The 20,603-nt window shown below is 37.7% G+C and overlaps 1 protein-coding gene across 1 annotated transcript in view; it reads left to right on the top strand.

Moving 5' to 3' along the window:
• Positions 1–20,603, top strand: part of DMXL1 (Dmx like 1) — a 157,712-nt gene that overhangs the window by 78,267 nt on the left and 58,842 nt on the right. Inside the window, exons 27-30 of the mRNA XM_023512698.1 lie at positions 337–413; positions 3,010–3,137; positions 3,652–3,900; positions 20,082–20,260. Coding sequence (XP_023368466.1) covers positions 337–413; positions 3,010–3,137; positions 3,652–3,900; positions 20,082–20,260 — 633 coding nt within the window. The remainder of the gene's footprint in view (positions 1–336; positions 414–3,009; positions 3,138–3,651; positions 3,901–20,081; positions 20,261–20,603) is intronic.

Genomic DNA, 20,603 nt, shown 5'->3' with positions numbered 1-20,603 from the left:
AGCCCTGGAGGGCCTGCTTTCCGTGCATGGTTAGTGCTTTACTGCATAGTTGACAGCTGTTTCCCTTTACTCTTGAAAAATCAGCTATACACAATGACAAACGTGAATTAAAAAATAAATAAGGCAGTGGATGTGTGTTTTATAATTTTTTCTTGAAATTTTCTACAGTGACATTTCTCTAGGTAGAAATGAATTTTACAGAAATAAAAAGGAAATAGTTTATAGAGGCAAAAGTTGTTTTCATCTCTTTTAGAATGCTAATCAGATTAGGTCTCGAAAAAAGCTGTACTTCAAAAAAAGTTACAGTTAAAATAACTTTGGTTTTGTCTTTTCCAGGTGTACGTCATGCACACGTTAGCAGCTTCCCTTTCTGCTTGCATTTACCAGTGCCTTTGTGGTAGTCATAACTACAGGTAAATATCTTTTTGTGAAATTTAAGAATGTTTGTAGTAACCAATGAGGTTTCCTACTTTATATGTTATTACTTTAGAATATACTATAGCAGTCTACTCTTAAATAATAAAAAAAGCACATGGCTGAGGGGTTGAGTGCTTTTTTGTTTATCTTTGAAATTTTAGCTTATGCCTTTATGGCAAATGAATCTTAAACCCTTGTGAGAATAAGAATAACTCATTTGACAGCCTTTTTGTTTGTTTATTTGTTTTGAGGCAGAATTTCACTCTTTTGCCCTGGGTAGAATGCTGTGGCATCAGCCTAGCTCATAGCAACCTCAAATGCCTGGGATCATGTAATCCTCCTGCCTCAGCTTCCTATAGGCACCTGCCACAATCCCCAGCTAATTTTTTCTGTTTTAGCAGAGATGGGAGTCTCCCTCTTGCTTGAGCTGGTCTCAAATTTCACAGCCCAAGTAGTCCTCCTGCCTCGGCTTCCGAGAGTGCTAGGATTACAGGCATGAGCCACCACACCCAGCTTTAGCAACCTATGGTTGATTACTACATTGTGTCAGACACTGTGACTGTCACTGAGAATTTTAACCTAAATGAGATAAAGTCTCCTTCCTTAAGGTCACCTACTTAGAGACAAAATATGTCAACTGATAAACACATAACCTGATGTAGTATTCAAACAGTAATGGCAAATAATGAAAGGTTCAGAGAAGACAGTTGAGAGATTAGGGACTTGGAATTGAGAAAATGTTACAGAAGAATTGATATCAGGATTTTTCTCTTTATGTTCTAAAGTTTCAACCTTATTTATTTAGTCTTTTTTTTTTTTGAGACAGAGTCTCACTTTGTTGCCCTGGATAGAGTGCTGTGGTGTCGTAGCTCACAGCTTAAGTGATTCTCTTGCCTCACTCAGCCTCCCAAGTAGCTGGGACTACAGGCACCTGCCACAACGCCCAGCTGTTTTTGGTTGCAGTTGTCATTGTTGTTCAGCAGGCCCAGGCTGGGCTTGAACCTGCCACGCTCGGTGTATGTGGCCAACACTCTACTCACTGAGCACAGGCGCTGAGCCTATTTATGTAGTCTTTAAAAATATTATTTGGTGTACCCCGAGGTCTTTCTATATCTGTCTTCAGTTCTTTGAAATACCCTGATTTCATTGTCTCCTCTGTCTTCTGTTTCCTTTCTATTAGACAGATACTGGAACTTGTGGGTCCATCTTATTTTTCTATTAACTTTCTTCTGTGTTGCTTTTCTTTATCTCTTTTTGTTTCCTTTCAGGAAAAATCCTAGCCTCATTGTCCAAACACTGATTCATTCTTCAGTAATGTCCTCTTTTCTGTAGCCAGACTTTGTATTTTAGAAACTCTGTTTTTTATTTTTAAGATCTTTTCTTGAGCCCATCAGCCTTCTCCCCATCTTTCCTCTCTCTGGCCCCTTTCTCTCAAAAAATTTAAAAAGAATAAGATTTCTTACTGAATTTAATAGTTCCGTTTTGATAACATTTATTTCTTGAGTTTTACAAAACTTGAATATAAAGTATTTTCCTTTCTGATAAGTCAGCCTCCTCAGGTAAAGACTTTCAATGAATCTGTTATTTCTTACAATGAGTGTTGGATTTTAAAAGTATTTGAATTTTCCATGAGTAGCCTTATTTTCCACTCTGGTTATATACGACCAGAATTCCTTGACCCGGTCTGCTAAGACTTTGCTTTCTTATTGAGTATGGCTTTGTTTTCATCAATGTATTTTTATCTCTCCTATGATTTCCGTAGCCTTACTCTAGCATGTGGGAGATTTTTTGTTGTTACTGTGCTATCTTGAAACTGGAAAGTGAAGCAAGAGAAACTGTTTACAAATGCATCGTATGTGATGACCAGTGAAATTTGACAGTCAGAATATATTTAAACCAATAATTGTACTATGCTTAAATATTATATTTGTTTACTTAATGTATGATATAGGAATTTCTGAAGGATTTAACATTCTTTATACTATTTTCTGTAAGAGTTATTTTATCATTTATGCCAAGATGACAATTATTTTCCTTATTCAGCTCTTTACTTTGTCCTGGCTTAAAGTGTAATTTACTTAGGGAAGCTCATCCAGAATTCCCAAATTGAATGAAATCCTCTTTTTTCTTCATAGTACAATACAAATCGGTTTCATCTTAAAGAACAAGATGATAGAATTATTTGTCTTTTATCCTCCTGTCAGAATATAAATTTCATGGGACAGAAATTATGGTTTTCATTCTGTGCATAACATCTGGTATAGTACCATGTAGGGAAGGTTAGCCATTAAATATAAAAGTGAACCTGAACTAGTCGAATATGTAAGCTTACTACTCTGGTCATAATGATTTAGTTTCCTCATTTCCACTTATTCTGTGTCTTTCGCTAAATAAACTCACTACCTGTCAAATGTATTTTAATATAGAAAATGTGTATATTTACACTTAAAGGAAACTTTGTTTTCATATGGCACTAGACTCTAGAATATACTACTTAGATGTAGAAAACAAAAATATACCCTAGAAATTAAATTTGAAAAATGGAAATATATGAAATTCACCATAGATTTAAATATTGTTTTCTTCTCTTAGTTCATTTCAAACAAATCAGTTTACTGGAATGGTGTATCAGACCATACTGCTTCCCCATCGACATTCTTTGAAAACAGGAAGCTTAGACGAAGCAGTAACTCCCAATACATCACCAGCTCAATGGCCAGGTATCAGTAATGTTTTTATATGTGAGTTTTTTCTTAGCCTTACTGAAAATTTTAGATAAGTGAAAAGCAGATTTGGTTTGGTTTGGGCACATGATAATCATTGTTAAATATTGCTCTAATCAGGACCAGTGCAGTGTTCATGATTTATTAAAAACCATACAGTTCCTTAACATTTGTATTTCCTTGATCACTAGAGTAAAATAACAGAAGGGTTTTGTGATGTCAATTTTTAAAAATAATTCTGCTTTTGTCATAATAGAAAAACATGCCAATAAAATCTTATCTATGTGATTCAAGTCAGATTGTAGATTTTTCGTGTTTTTCTCTAAATTGAACAAATTGTTCAACATTTGTGCATTACCTATAAAGGTCTCTATTAGTCTATGAATCTAGGGAAGAAAATACGGCCTCTAATCCTGATAGGATACCTTTTCTTAATTAGAAAAATTTCAAAAATAATAAAAATGTTAAATTTTAAAGTTTAAGTAGCAGCTGTGTTTGTTGTTTGTTCTAGGAATAACTTACTTAATTCGACTTCTGAATTCTTCTGGTGAGGAAGCCCAGTCAGGACTTACAATCTTGCTCTGTGAGATTCTCACAGCAGTGTATCTTAGTCTCTTCATCCATGGTCTTGCTACGCATTCTAGTAATGAATTATTTCGGATTGTGGCCCATCCTCTAAATGAGAAAATGTGGTCTGCTGTATTTGGTGGAGGTGCGCGTGTTCCCAGCATAGAACAGACACATTCAAAAGCTTTGCCTGGTGAGTTTTTAATCTTTGTTTAAGACTGAAGCTTTATTTATTCACCTGACTTGTAACTTTTCTGAACTGTAATTATATTTTAATCTAGTCACAGAAAGTTCTTGTTACAAACCATTTTCTAAAAGCATTAACAAATAGTTTGATGGTAAAAATGTAGTATTAAAGTTTCTGGTGCTGTTTTCAATCTTTAAGATGGAAAGCACCTGTGATTAGAATTATCTAATGTAATTTTATTAACTCTTTTATGTTTACTATTGGACTTTTCATTTATTTTGAAATACACTGTAATACTGGTTTTTATTCTATCCCAAATACAGATTCTCTCTTCTTTCTTTGGCAGGAAGGCACTTTGCTATGCCTAGCCCCCACCAGGTAGTGGTATTCTCCATGGAATGTGTGGGCTTTTCCAAAGCTCTTTCAGCCTTCAGTTCTCATAGCCCTCCCAGTCTTGCAGGCAAGATATTAGCTTTAGAAATAGGCTTTTACCGTTCAGCTTGCTTTGTGTTGTTTTGGAAGGGGTGGGGTAAAGCGGGCCAGTCTTATTTTGTTTGGCATTTATAGAAAATTTAGAAGTTTCCTTTAATCAAGCCATAATTTTGATTTAAAACAATGATTAGCAGTTTAGACAACTATCTCTGCTATTATGTTGCTTCGAAATTCTTTGTTTCTGATATTTTCTACCCCTTAGACTTTAACATTTTCAAGTGTGTACAAATAAAGTGCTAATCATCAGAAATCAGACTATGGCTTGAAATGACTAGAAAAACATTTTATATAAGGCTGCTTTATGATTTGCATATTATGATTCTGATCCTTAGGATTTTTGGATTTCTAAGTGTTCATAATATTATAAGAAGTAAATATTTTAGAAACTGTATTTTCTTTTAAAAACCTTCTAATATTAAAACTATATATACTGTATTTATATAAAGGTTGAAACAGCAAACTTCTTGACTTGAAAAGAATCTTTATGGTGCTTCTCCCTGTTTTTGTAATTTATTATTGGTTTTCCAGTTTTGGCTATTATGAGAAAGAGATGTAGTTATTAATATATAGTACCTGAAAACTGGTCTTATTCTATACTGATAGTGAATTTTTAAAAATTAAATGTTTTTTAAAAAATAGGTCCTATGGGCTCGGCGCCTGTGGCTCAAGCAGCTAAGGCGCCAGCCACATACACCTAAGGTGGCGGGTTCGAATCCCCAGCCCGGGCCTGCCAAACAACAATGATGGCTGCAACCAAAAAATGGCCAGGCATTGTGGCGGGCGCCTGTGGTCCCAGCTACTTGGGAGGCTGAGGCAGGAGACTTGCTTGAGCCCAGGAGTTGGAGGTTGCTGTGAGCGTGATGCCATGGCACTCTACCCAGGGGGACAGCTTGAGGCTCCGTCTCAAAAAAAAAAAAAAAAATAAGTCCTATGCATAAATGTAAGAGAGAAGCCCAGCAAGATTATTAATCTCTTTATGAATTTTCTTTTCCTCTCTACCATCTACACTCAACATATACATGCACATATGTGTGGATGTGGGTGTGGATATACTACATGTGCTGGGAGGTCAGGCAATTAGTGGGCAATGTGAAAAGATAAGAAAAACTTGAATTTGGCTTCATTATTTAGGAGAAAATTATTGCTGAATTTTATGCCACTATAAAAGAATATTCTTTGAAGGTATATTAAAAGAAGGTTAGAAAAGTGGTTGTCTTGTTAAAATATTTAAAAATTATTAGTAGTAATATTTGCATGCTTTATGCTTCCTAAAAATAGTTTCCATTAGGCCATGGCCTTGCTCAGTTGTATTAAAAAGAAATTATAAAAGCCTAGCTTCTACTTTCTTTTCCTCGTTAAAATTGTCTCTTCAGTTTCTTAGGACTCTCTTACCTTTTTTTGTTTGTTTGTTTGTTTTGTTTTTTTCAGGTTTTGGCTGGGGCTGGGTTTGAACCCGCCACCTCCAGTATATGGGGCTGGTGCCCTAGTCCTTTGAGCCACAGGCACCGCCCGGACTCTCTTACATTTTTATCCAGGTTCCTTCTCCTTTCCTACCAAAAATTAACAGCAAGGGTTCAATGCTTTATGTTTACTACTTTTAATAAGGCAAATTCAGTTTATAATTTTGAGCAAAGTTCTACTAAATTTTTCTGTAAAAGGTTAAATATATAATTTAGGTTTTGCAGATCCTTTGGCATCTCACAACTCTTCAGTTCTGCCCTTGTAGCATAAAAGTAGCCATAGACAAATTTGTAGACAAATGAGTGTAGGGACAGGTGTGGTGCCTCACACCGGCAATCCTAGTACTCTGGTGAGCTGGGCTGAGAAAGAGAAAGACCCTGGTTCTACTAAAACATATTGAAAACATTAGCCAGGTGTCATGGTGGGTACCTGTAGTCTCAGCTACTCAGGAGACTTAGGCAGGGGATCACTTGAACCCAGGAATTTGACATTTGTCATGAGCTAGGCTTATGCCATGGCACTGTATAGCCTGTGCAGCAGAGTAAGACTCTGTCCCAAACAAAACAAAACAAACAACTTGCTTCAACAAGGCCAAGGCCTAATTCACCTTTGGCTGCTGTAAACTACTGAAAATGTACAAGGCTAAAATGGTTTCTCCTGAAACTTCATACCATCCTGCCTGGTTTTCATCTGCCTACACATTTTGCTCATTAATCAAGATTTTCTCTCTGGCCCCTGCCTCCCCGCCTTTTGTCTTCAGTTAAACTTCTCTCTTTCTACCTTTTGCCTTTATGCACTTCAGATTTCACATGCACATTTACCTTATTTGCCAAATTTATCTTTGTTTATTAAGATTTTAAGTGTTAACATTTTCATAACATCCCTTTTCTGGTTTTTAGAATTATTTCCTGTCTTTTTTTGTATAGATTAATAAAAAGACTAATTTTATATGAAATTTGCCTTGGGCTGTACTTCAGATATCTGAATTCAAAGAAAAACTTTCAAAATCTAAAGGAAGTAAGATCTGTAGCTCTGTTGAATTTAGATTAAAATAAATAATTGGTAAGTTGACTTTGGCCCCTTTTAAATATGTTCTGAGAAAAAAAGTCTTCTTGTAAGACTCTGATCCTGTTAATGTGAAATGTTAAAAATGGACAAATTCTTGCTAAGAAAGGACTATATGACCATTAAAAAAAAAATGAAAAATGCATTCTTACTAACCATCTCTCAAATCTCAGTTCCAACCACTGTTGCTGAAAAGAACCTTTCTCAAAGTCCAGGTTGATTCTTGTTAAAACACTCAGAGTAATTGTTGTTTGGGAGCAAAAATACCATTTCCTAAATTATTTTCATGTACTATCATAAGTACCATCATAAACTATATCCTACCACTTATTCAATCCCAAGTAAAAACTAATCAAAATGACCAAAAATTATCTGCATGTGTATGTTTAACCTCTTAGTGGGGGGCTGGATGTATTCACACCCAGGTTATATGGTGCTTATCTGTCTGTGAGAATCCAGAAGGCATTCTGAAAACGATCATGAAAGTAACTGAATGCGTACTTACAAAAAACATGATGTGATTTGTCAGTTTGCTAACCAGAAAAAAAAAAGTATATTTGCTGAATGATGGCACTAAAGTCCTACTGGTTCCAAAGCTGATCTAGTTTAAAAAGGGACAAGTAGAAAAAGAGAGTGAGGAAGGGACAGATGTGAAGGCAGTGGTGAAAAAGCAGCAGTCTTGGGGCTGGGCGCCCTGTCTCGAGCCTGTAATCCTAGGACTGTGGGAGGCCGAGGAGGGGGGATTGCATAATTTCATGAGTTTGAGACTAGCCTGAGCTAGAGTGAGACTTCATCTCTAAAAATAGCCGGGTGTTGTGGCGGGTGCCTGTAGTCCCAGCTACTTGGGAAGCTGAGGCAAGAGAATCTCTTGAGCCCAAGAGTTTGAGGTTGCTGTGAGCTATGACACTACGGCACCCTAGCAGGGGCAACGAAGTGAGACACTGTCTCAAAAAAAAAAAAAAAAAGAAGCAGCAGTCTTAATGAAGTAGATTCACGGAAAACTAGAGGGAGCAGATCTGAAAACAGAAAATCAGCCTGATAAATTTGAGGGTATAGATAAGCAGCCTTGTGTGTTTAAATTACCTCTAAATAGAACCATGCTGTCCCAAGAGACTAATTGCATTAATTAATATTCATAATTAGTATACATTATTGATGAAGGGAATAAAATAAGATGCTTTAGAAGAATTAATCTGAGTTAGTCAAATTTTTAACTTTTAAACTTGGTGAATGAAAATTGACAAATCTAGAGTATGTCATTTTCCTGACAAATTTAATGTCTAAATATTGTATGTTGGAGATGAAATACATGTTTAGAACCCCTATACATTTATTTTCTAAAAATTGTTTTCACAAGGTTAGTGAGAGTAATTTGAAAATCATCATTTATTTTCCTTGTTCTGCTATCTATTCTAATTTAATTTTCTTTCCAATAATAGTCTCATGAACCATTATGAAAAAAATTACATTTCTCCCTACATGTCTTTTATATACTGAATGCACTAATTATTTTAGTGATATGATATTTAAATATAACTTAGGCTTTGTCATTTAAGAAAATGATGATGATTTTTATTAGACTCTAGCTTGGCAGGTCAGAATTCTTAACAAAAATGTTAGAGTACACAAATTATTAATTTATTTTTTAATTAAACTTAATTTTCTCTATGAATTCCACATCAAATATTAACAAAGAATCAGATTTTTCTAATTAGCTAAAACTATAGTATAGATATATGTTCATAGAGTTCTGAATTATTTTGTTATTATGGATAATTTTTAAAGCTGACAATGAGCTAAGCAATAGCAATTTTCAAAAAAATTACTTTTTCTGCTAACAGTTAGAAATCCATACTTTGCTTTTTATTGCATATTATAAAGGAAACCAAAATATTTTATTTCAGTAATTTTTGTTTTGTGATAATATTTGTAATTATAAGACCTATGAATTTTCTGTCTTTATCTTTCTAAATTTATAGTTAATGATTTTTAGTATCTCCAAATTGAGGAATGAAACATAAATTGAATGTTTTATTTGTGGTAAGCATGTCATATGTTTTTTTCTATGAGGCTGCTATATTTAGTATCTAATGATTATTACATGTCATTGCTATTATTTCTTTAGCAAAATAACAATTTTTTTTTTACCAGAAAAGGTAAGACTTGAGCATTAATATATAGAACTGTTAATGGAAAAAACCAAATTCTGTGAAATATTTTAAAGACGTTTATTCTGGCCAAATATGAGTGACTTCGGCCCAGGGAGAAGCAATGTCAGGAGTTCCTGAGAAAGTACATCCAAGGTGGTTGAGTTACAGTTTGGCTTTATCCATTTCAGGGAGATACAGCCCTGAAGAGATGTATTAGTTCATCCCGAAAAAGTGGGGGACATCTTGAAATGGGGGCAAAAACCATGGGTGGGTTTAGGTATTCTTTAGGTGGCAGTTGTTAAGATTTATCTAAACTCCTAGGAAGAAGGAATGCTTAAGTAAAGAGAATCTGTCATCTGTCACGTGATACCATGCCAGCAAAAAAAGGAACTGTTTGACTAAATTTTACAGATCGTAAAGCAGGATTTAGCCCTTGCGTTGTATGGCATTAGGTCTTATTTATAATTTGGTATCTTATTGCCACAAACAGTCTGTTTGTCAGTCTTATGATTCTGTTATAACATGTTGATCATTTGTTAATGTCTAACCTCCAAAAGAGAGGGAGTATATTAAGATGTGTCTAAGAAGTTGTCTGTTCAGCTGGTAAGGTGACTCAGGATTTTATTTTTGTTTGAAAACAAAAAAAAAAAAAAGGTGTTTAAAATATAATTGAGTATGCCAAACATTTTTAATGGATTAATTATTACAAAGAACTCTTTAAAGGCTGCTGAACCTCAAAGTAACTGATTTTTCTGGGGAAACAATAAATTGTTTTGTTAGAATCTTAGATTTTTTTGTTGAGAGCTATGTGGTATAAATTTTTATTTGTAGTATAACCAGCATTCTATTCATTTATTTTATAAATGAGTAGGGAAGGTAAATTCTTATAAGGGTAGAAGCAGCATAGGAGATAAAAGTAACTCTCCAAGAAATGCACATGTATAAATTTTTACAGATAACTATCCTTTATTTCACACTAAAGCCTGATGATAAAGGGGGAAAATGCCATATAAGAAATGCAACATCTAATTTGCCTGACCAAGATTCCCTCATTCAGTGTGTCTACACCTTACTGAGTGAGACTAGGCATGTGATTTCTCTCTTGAACTCCATTTTCTAACATGTCTGGTAGTCACAATTCCTACAGCAAAGTGCCTTGAATATATTTTCTCCATTCTAATGTTTTTATGATAAACACATAACATAAACTTTATCATGTTAACAATTTTTAAATGTCCAGTTTATTACACTGTAATTATTACACTGTATTTATTACACTGTGTTAAGTATATCACAACTCCTCAGTATATGCCTATTTGTTTACCTTTCTTGGTCCAGATATTATTGGCATTATATTGACAAAGTTTATTCTCTTTTTCTCCTTTCTTCTTCCCTCTCTTTCCTTTTCTCCCCTATCTCTCGCCTCCCCTTGTCCCTTCTTTCTCTGTGCCCCTTCTCCTCCTCCTCCTCTTTTCTCTTACTTTTTAAAAAATAAATCCAAATGTCAATTGTACTGTTTTCCTCCCATGTTCCAGTGAATCATTTTTATTAAATTGGGATTCTCTTCCCCAGTGTATGCTTTTGTTTGGTTTATTGGTGATTAGGTGGTGATATGTGGCCAGTTTCATCTTTAGGTTCTCTATTCTGTTCCATACATCTGTATCTCTATTTTTGTGCCAGTACCATGCTGCTTAGATCACCATACACTGGCAGTAGAACCTGAGTCTGGTACGTGATACCTGCAGATTTGCTCTCATTTCTTACAATCATGTTGGCTAAAAAAAATTTTTTTTTTTCTGGTTCCATAAGAAATGAATAACTGTTTTTTCTAGTTCTTCAATGGGGATTGCATTAAATCTGTAGGTCACTTTGGGTGGACCTGGACATTTTAACAATGTTGATTCTTCCCAGCTATGAGCATGGTATGTTCTTCCAATTATTACTGTCTTCTGCTGTTTCTTTACTCAGGGTTTCCTAGTTCTCTCTGTGAAGCTCCTTCACATCCTTAGTTAGGTATATTCTAGGTATTTCATTTTCTTTGAAGCTACTGCGAAGGGTATTGTGACTTTGATTTTATTCTCAGCTTGACTGTTGTTGGTGTGTATCGGTGGTTCTCAACCTTCCTAATGCCGCGGACCTTTAATACATTCCTATGGGTGGCTACCCACAGGTTGAGAACCACTGGTGTATATGCAGGCTACTGATTTGTGGATATTGATTTTATGTCATGAGACGTTATTATAATTCTTGATCACTTTCGGGAGTCTCATGGTTGAGTCCCTAGTGTTTTCTAAGTAAAACATCATATCATCAGCAAAGAGCCAAAGTTTGACCTCCTCTGTTACCATCGGGATAACCTTGAGATCCTTTTCTTGCCTGATTGCGTTCACTAGGACTTCCGACACTATGTTGAATAGTAGTGGTGACAGTACATGTTCTTGTCTGGTTCCAGTTCTAAGTGGAAAGGCTTTCAGTTTTACTCTAATCAGTATGATGTTGGGTGTGGGTTTGTTGTAGATGGCTTCTGTCTGTTTAAGAATTGTCCCATCTTAACCAATTTGTCCCATCAAAGATGCCTGTTTTGTTAACTGTTCTTATCAGAAAAGGATGCTAAATTTTGTCAAATGCTTTTTCTGCTTCTACTGAGAGGAGCATAGGGTCTTTGTTTTTGTTTCTCCATTTATATAATGAATTATGTTTATAGATTTGCACATCTTGAGCTAGCCCTGCATCCCCGGGATAAAGCCCATTTGATAATGATGTGTAATTTATTTAATATGTAACTATATTCTATTTGCTAGAATTTTGTTGAGTAATTATGTGTTGATATTCGTTAATGATATATATTTTTTTGAGACAGAGTCTCACTGTGTCACCCTTGGTATAGTGCCATGGCATCATAGCTCATAGCAAACTTCAAACTCCTGGGCTTAAGTGATTCTTTTGCCTCAGACTTCCAAGTAGCTGGGACTATAGGCGCCTGCCACACATGCCCTATTTTTAGAGAGGTCTCGTTCTGGCTCAGGCTGGTCTCAAATCTGTGAGCGCAGGCAATCTGCCTGCCTCAGTCCCCCAAGTGCTGGAATTACAGGCATGAATACCACGCCCCGCTGATATATTTGTTAATGATATTGATCTGTACTTTTCTTTTGTTGTTGGATTCTTTCCTGGTTTTGGTTATCAGAGTGATATTTGGTTCATAGAAGGAATTAGGAAGGAGTTCTTTCTTTCTCTGTGTTTTGAAATAGGTTCTACAATATAGATACAGAGCTCTTTTATGAAGGTTTGGTAGAATTCTGGTGTGAAACCATATGGTCAGGACTTTTTTTTGTTGGAAGGAAGCTTTTTTATTGTTACAGTTTCCATGCTTGAAATTGGCCTATTCAGGAATTCTAATTCTTTCTGATTAAGTGTGAACAACCTAAGGAACTGGAAAAGGAAGGATAATCCAATCTCAAGCCTAGCAGAAGAAAAGAAATAACCAAAATTAGAGCAGAATTAAATGAAATTAGGAACAAAAGAACTATTCAGAAGATGAGCAAAACAAAAAGTTAATTTTTTGAAAAGATTCATAAAATCTGACTTGGCACCTGTAGCTCAAGAGACTAAGGCACCAGCCACATACACTGGAGCTAGTGGGTTTGAATCCAGCCCGGGCCCACCAAACGACAATGACAACTACAACCAAAAAATAGCTGGGTGTTATGAGGTTGCTGAGAGCTATGATGAGCTATTTGAGGTTGCTGAGAGCTATGATGCCATGGCATTCTACCCAGGGTGACAGCTTGAGACTCTGCCTCAAAAAAAATAAAAAGATTCATAAAATTGATAAACCTTTGTCCAGACTAACTAGAAAGAGAAAAAGATCTCTAATAACCTCAATCACAAATGTAAAAGGAGAAAACAATAACAGATAGCACAGAGATATAAAAGATCATCACTGATTACTACAAAAAACTGTATGCCCAGAAATATGAAAATGGGGTAGAAATATGTGGTGTAATTCTAGATATTAAATCAGCAGTTCTCTTTTTGGAATTAAAGATTAACTCATTAATACAAAATTAAAGCATGTCTCAAAATCAGACAGCACCTTGTCTGCCACCTCTGAACAAATTGCAGATCTAATTCATAACAGAATACAAATCTGGGCTGGTATAGTGGCTCATTCCTGTAATCCCAGTACTCCAGAAGGCCACAGGAAGGCCTCGACTACTTGAGGCCAGTAGTTCAAGACCAGCCTGGGAGTTTTTTTATTTTTTCTTTTTGAAGTGATAGAGTAATAGTTTATTAGAGGACAGGAAAGGTTCCAATACAATGGAAGGGGTCCCTCTTTCTGTTTTTTGAATGTGGGCATTTAATGTGATAAATTTTCCTTTTAGGACTGCAAAGGCTAAGGAAGCTTGTGGCTTCATGTCATTTTGTTTGAGGAATCTTTGTTTCTTCTTCATCTCCTTTTTTTTTTTTGAGTCTCACTGTGTTGCCCTCAGTAGAGTGCTGTGGCATCTCAGCTCATAGCAACCTCAAACTCTTGGACTTAAGCGATTCTCTTGCCTCAGCCTCCCAAGTAGGTGGGACTACAGGTACCTGCCACAATGCCTGGCTATTTTCTTTTGTTTTGGAGTTGTCATTTTTGTTTAGCTGGTCCGGGCCAGGTTTGAACCTGCCAGCCTCCGTGTATGTGGCTTTCACCATAACCACTGAGCTACAGGCACTGAACTTTCTTTATCTCCCTGACCCAGCTATTGTTCAGCATAAGGTTGTTTAGTTTCCATGACTTTGTGTCGGGATAAAAGTTTTAGTTGGGGTTGAGTTCCACCTTTTTTGCCTTGTGGTCTGAAACAATACAAGGCATAATTTCAATTCTTTTAAGTTTGTTAAGGTTTGAATTGTGCCCTAAGATGTGATCAATACTGGGGAATGATCTCTGAGCTGATGAGAATGTATACTCAGTATTATTAGGGTGGAATGTTCTGTATATGTCTCCTAAGCCTATTTGTTCTAAAGTTATATTTAAGTTCATTGCCTATTTGTTTATTCTCTGCATGGAAGATCTGTCCAGTTCTGTCAGTGGGGTGTTGAATTCTCTACTTTTTTATGGTATTGCAAGTTATCAGGTTATCATGTTGTTCAGACCAGGTAGGGTTTGTTTTCTCTATCTGAGAGCATTTAAGTTGAATGCAGAGATATTTAGGATTAAAACGTCTTCTTGCTGTATCAGTCCCTTGATCAGTATATAGTGTCCATCTTTGTCTTCTTTTACTTTTGTTGGTTTAGTGCCCAATATATCTGCAAATAAGATGGTGATTCCTCTTTTTTCTCATTTCCATTTGTCTGAAATATTGTTTTCCAACCCTTCTGAGTCTTTTGTCCTTGGAGGTTAGATGTATTCCCTGAAGACAGCATATAGTTCCCTGCACTTTCTTATCCATTCAGGCAGCCTGTGCCAGTTCAGTGTGCAATTCAAGCCATTTACATTTATTAATAGAATTGATAAGTATGATGAAATTTTGTTTGACTTATTTTGTGGCAGTCCATTGCTTGGTTTTATCACTTGGGCCATTGTAGAAGCTAGGCTTTGTCCTCTAGTTTCTGGGTGTCCTTACTTTGCTGGTGGTGGAGCATTGTGATGGTCAGTGAATAGAACGCGTCTGAGTACTTTCTGCAGAACTGGTCTTATAGTGACAAATTTCCTCATGTTTGCTTGTCAGTAAAAATCTTAATTTCTCCATTGAATGTCAAACTTATGTTTGACAGGTTTGACAGGCAGGTTACAGAATTCTGAACTAAGAGTTGTTTTAAGAAGGTTAAGGACAGGTGACCACTCTCTTCTGGGTTGTACAGTTTCTGCTGAAAACTCCACTGTCACTAATGTTTTCCCCTTGTAGGTAAGAAGTTGCTTATATTTGGTTGCTTGAAGAATTTTCTCTTTCATCTTGACTTTGGTCAAGTTAATTACAATGTGTTTAGGAAATGCTTTGTTTGAATTGAGCTATCCTAGAGTTCAGTAACTATTTAGTATCTGTACTTCTGGGTCTCTTGCAATGCTTGGGAAATTCTTCACAATGATGTCTTAAAGTAGAGCTTCAATGCTTTTAGGACTCTCTTCTCCTTCAGGGATCCCCATGATTCATATGTTTTTGTATTTTGTGTGATCCCACTTCTGTCCAAGAGATTGTTCTGCTTTTGCTCTCTTCTTTTCTGCCTCTTTGAATGATTGAGTTAGTTCAAAAGTCTTGTCTTTGAGTTCTAAGATTCATTCTTCTCCATGTTCTACTCTGTTGTTGAGACTCTCTCCTATGTTTTGAAACTCTTTGCTTCTTCCAGTTCATTAAACTCTGTTATGTCCTTCCCAATTATATCCAAATCCGTGGTGACTTTGTCTTTAGTTTTGCTTATTTCTTTTTTTTGTTTTTGAGACAGAGTACCGATGTGTCGCCCTCAATAGAGTGCTGGCGTTACAGCTCACAGCAGCCTTCAACTCTTGAGCTTAAGTGATTCTCTTGCCTCAGCCTCCCAAGTAGCTGGGCCTCAGGCACCCGCCACAAGGCCCAGCTATGTTTTGTTGGAGTTGTCATTGTTGTTTAGCTGGCCTAGGTTCAAACCCACCAACTTTGGTGTACGTGGCTGGCGCCATAACCACTGTGCTACAGGCACCGAGCCAGCTTTGCTTCTTTTTTTTTTTTTTTTTTTTTTTTTTTTGAGACAGAGCCTCAAGCTGTCACCCTGGGGAGAGTGCTGTGGCATCACAGCTCACAGCAACCTCCAACTCCTGGGCTCAAGTGATTCTCCTGCCTCCACCTCCCAAGTAGCTGGAACAACAGGCACCCACCACGACGCCCGGCTATTTTTTGGTTGCAGCCATCCTTGTTGTTTGGCGGGCCCGAGCTGGATTTGAACCCGGCAGCTCAGGTATATGTGGCTGGCACCTTTGGGGCCTGAGCCACAGGTGCCGACCCTTGCTTATTGCTTATTTCTTGAGACAGTTTTTGGACTCCTTTTTGATTTTTTTTCTTCAATTCTATTTATCTTTTTGGCCATTTACATTTTTTAAATTTAATTTTTTCTTTTTTTTTTTTGTAGAGACAGAGTCTCACTTTATTGCCATCGCCCTTGGTGGAGTGCCATGGTGTCACACAGAGCAATCTCCAACTCATGGGCTTAGGTGATTCTTTTACCTCAGCCTCCTGAATAACTGGGACTACAGGCACCCACCTCAACACTCGGCTATTTTTTTGTTGCAGTTTGGCCAGGGCCAGGTTTGAACTCACCACCCTTGGTATATGGGGCCGGCGCCCTACCCACTGAGCCATAGGCACCGCCCAAATTTAAAATAAATTTTAAGCTATAATGTTTGGTGCTAAATTGTTGAGACATATTCTTGTTGTGTTCCCTTAGGCAGCTCCTAGGTGGCAGGTGTAGACTGGAACCCAGAGCCTGGGCCAACTAAGAGGCACACCCATCTGCCAGCAATAGTGCCATTCACCAGGCTCTAGGGCCTTTTGGATGTTGAGCCATGTGGGCTGGTGATGGAACCAGCTGTCCCCAAATGCAGAGCTCTCCATGCCCCTTCTAGGACTTGCCAGTGCCAAGTGGCAGCTGTTAGTTCCACCAGCTGCTTAGTGGGTTTTAGGGGTGTTTGGCTGCCTGATCCCGGTGGCCTGGTATCTCCACTTATATTCCAGGGCATGCTGGTGCCAAGTGGCTACTTCTTGTACTGTCAACTACTCCGTAGCTTATTAGGACTACTTGGATACCTGTTCTGAGGAGCTGATGTCGAGTTCAGAGGTCATGGGATGTAGAGCTGGCCCCACCCCTTCTAGATCCTGCCAGAGCAAAGCAGTTGCTTGCTAGAATTAGCCTACTTAATAGGATTTTGAGGCCTTTTGGATGCTAAAACAGGCTGGCTGATCACAGTTTCAAGGACCCTGGGGTATGGAGTTCGCTGTTCCCCTTACAAAGCCTGTCAAAGTGATGCAGCAGCTTGTTGTTATAGCAACTCACCCAGCAAGAGTTTAAGACCATTTAGAAACTAAACTGATGGGAAAGAATCAGATCCAGAGGCCCTAGGATGTGGAGCTTACCACTCCCCTTCACCACTGACTAATTTTTTTTTTTCCAGTTTTTGGCTGGGGCTGGGTTTGAACCCACCACCTCTGGCATATGGGGCTGGTGCCCTACTCCTTTGAGCCACAGGCGCCACCTCCACCACTGACTATTTAAATGAGCCACTGCTTTTCCCTATGGCCTTTCTCACACATAGTCTCCCTTTCAGGGCTGCATGTTATGGGGGTTCCCACACAGCCTTGTTTTCTCTAAGCTGGGTGGGCTAGGGCAGGACCTCCAGGTGGGTGATGCTCCTGGGCCAGCATCAGGTTAGGGATAACAAGGTGAACTGTCCCAGCCAAAGATCAGCACTGCCAGCAACAGATTCAAAAACCCCTGCTTTCACCTGTGGTTGGGGGAGGGGAGTCTGCAGCTTGCAGTATTGCGTCTGAGGATTTCCCAGAACAGGTGGCCCGAGGCTAGGCCTGCCCCTCTCTAAGCAGTTGGGGGTGGGGGCAGTCCCCCTTCACAGAGCCTCATGGTGTAGAGGCTCGCTCTCCTGAGTTTTGTCAGGTATGCTGGGGAAGGCAGGGCCTGCCTCTGTTCATTTTTTTTTTTTTGCCAGCAGTCATCCCTGCCAGATGCCAGTGAGAGAAAAACTGGCCTCTACAGCACTTGCTTTTAAGGTCACTATGGGGGCTGTGTAGGGTCCAAAGTCCTTTTGGCTCTCTGGTGCCTGGGGGTGACGCACCCTTTCCAGGCTCTCTGAGCCAGAGTAGCATTCTCAACTTGTGGGTTCAGAGGTAGGCAGGCCTCTGTCCTGCAACCAAAGAAAAAGAAGGATGAGCTATGGCCACAGGCGGCTAGAACCAGAATTCCTTACTCTTTTGCCAGGCAAGAGGGGGCCCAGAGAGCACTCGCCTAGATGCAGGAAAGCTGGGTCTTTGGTGCCTGGTGGCGCTGTCTATGGGGTGACAGGTCCTGTGGTTCACCTCGCATGGGGCCTGGGGGGGAGGCAGTCCCCACTACCCTTCTATTCAACTCTAGGCTCTTCTGAGTCTGGTTCACTCTGTAATTGCCCTCTGCCCTCTCCCTCTTTCTCCTCTTCACCCTTGTCATTTGTCCCAGTGGGGCTGCTGAGCACCTTAATTTTTGGTCCATTCAATCTGTCCCCCAATTTCAAGTACTCCAAGTTCACTTCGGTTCAGTTCTCCTGTCTGGGATTATCTGATGAAAGCTACCTTTAGTCAGCCGTCTTGTTCTTTTCCTCCTGGCAAAATCCATTAATTAAGAATTGTTTATAAGTTATGGTTTTTCAGAGATTATGTGTACTTCTTTGTTCACATGCCTTCTGGTAACGTAAAAAAAAAAAAGAGCAACCAGTACAGTGGCATGTGCCTTCAGGGAGGCTGAATGGGAAAATTACTTGTGTCCAGGAGTTTGAGGCCAGTCAAGGAAATAGAACAAGACCCTTTTTCTTAATTAAAAAAGAAAGAAGAAAGAAAAAAAGTAACATGAAAGTGATACATTTATCTTAAACCTTTGGATTACATTTTTGAAAGGTTAATAAAAAACACCATATTCTAAATTTTTTACTTGCTAAGTTGGTAAAACCACTGTTTAAGTTTATAGTGTGTATTTATGTATGTAACAGGTATACTGAAAATTTAATTGTTGATTGTCAAGTGTTAGTAAGAACAAGAAAAATTATGCACACATTTAATGAAAGTAGTAGATTAATCATACTACTTTTTAGTACTCTCAGAATACTAATATTTTATTCATCTTTCCTTTTTTCTGAAATAACCAAATTACTACATTAAATTCAGCTTACTGTAGCTTGATATAATGCATGTGCATGCTGTGTCTGCAAGCTGAGTAGCTTCAAACAATAAAACAAAATTGTATTGCAGCACTACTATTTGCGTACCTTTGGAAGGTAAGTAAAATCTCGTTGGAACCATTGAAGGAGAATATTGGTGTGCCTTAATGTGGAATTGCTTGCCTGTCTATTAGGTTATGGCCGTGCCTGTAAGATCTTGATTCCATACTGGTGATTTGCATCTTGTGATTTAGTGTTGATTAAAGATTTGTGTAACATTTTAAATGCTAATCTCTGTAATATTCTAAGATAAAATGCAAAGAGAATACTGACTATTCAACTGTAGAGTGTTTAGAAAATAAAACAATGATTGCATTTTTCTTTGTAATTCCATTGACTAAAAATTACATCTCTGAGCCATTTCTAAAAGTTTGAATCACTTTGAGTAGTTATGGTGCTTGAATTTTAAAAAATATTTTCTAATGAGGCTTGGCACTCATAGCACAGTGGTTACAGTGCCAGCCATATACGCTGAGGCTGGCAGGTTCGACCCCGGCCAGCTAAACAATGACAACTGCACAGTTACGGAGGGCACCCATAGTCCCAGCTACTTGGAAGGCTGAGGCAAGAGAATCGCTTAAGCCCTAGAGTTTGAGGTTGCTGTGAGCTGTGACAGGATGGCATAGTGAGACTCTGTCTCAAAAAAAATTTTTTTCTAATGAAAAATGTAGTTTTATATGTAAATATGAGGCGAAGTAATTATTGAAGGATCTCAGAAGTAAGCTGTTGCTTTTAATTAACATCAACATTCCATTATATTCTTTAAAAAGTAAAGTAGAAGGATGTAGGAAATTTCTTAATCAGGTTCCTACCTAAACTGCAGACTGATTTACTGGCACATATTACATCCTTTTATCCTATATATACAGTAGATAAGTCACCATTCAGAGAGTGATGGTCAAGTTGAGGAAAAAATGGAGGTTGCTATACAAAATGATTTTTGTCTTACTTCCCTTATTTTCTTACCTGCTCTGTACTTAATTTTTTGTGTGTATACTTGTAGTTAACCTTAGGTTTTATATAAAGACAAGTGAGATAAGTACAATGAAGACAGTACTTAACTTAATAATACTTGATTTTCTTCTTGTTAGTTTCTTCACTAGTTGGAGAAGGAGAGAAACAGAGCAAACATTTTAGACCATCAAAAATGTCTTGCAGAGATTCTACCCCACCGACCTCTTCCTCACCACCAGTAAGCCAGGAGTCGCTGCCACTTAAGGAGAAGTTTATTCCACCTGAACTCAGTATCTGGGACTATTTCATAGCCAAGGTAATAAAGGGGCTTTTTAGATCAATATATACATGGTCAAATGGAAGTGAAGGTAGTTAAAGAAGTGTGATTATTTGTGCTTTCAAACATTTTCCCACTGTAGTTTAGAAAATTTTTGTTAGTATCAGGCTACATTCCCAAAAAATATACCCTGGAATATTTTGACCATATTTCCTGTCAAGGTAGTTTTTGATAAATTATGGCTTTTGTGTTTAAATAAAACAAAGTTCTTAGACTTTGTGCTAATATACTTGATAGTGGTTAAGGAATCAAAGTGTCCTGGTTGTCTTTGTCCATGCAAAGTCTTTTCTTTTACTACAGATAGTCCTTCATTGTTCTGGCA

The sequence above is a fragment of the Otolemur garnettii genome, unplaced genomic scaffold, assembly GCF_000181295.1.
Source record: "Otolemur garnettii isolate 467f Iridium unplaced genomic scaffold, OtoGar3 scaffold00030, whole genome shotgun sequence".
In the NCBI taxonomy this organism is placed as follows: domain Eukaryota; kingdom Metazoa; phylum Chordata; class Mammalia; order Primates; family Galagidae; genus Otolemur; species Otolemur garnettii.
This window is presented reverse-complemented; position numbering and strand designations above follow the sequence as displayed.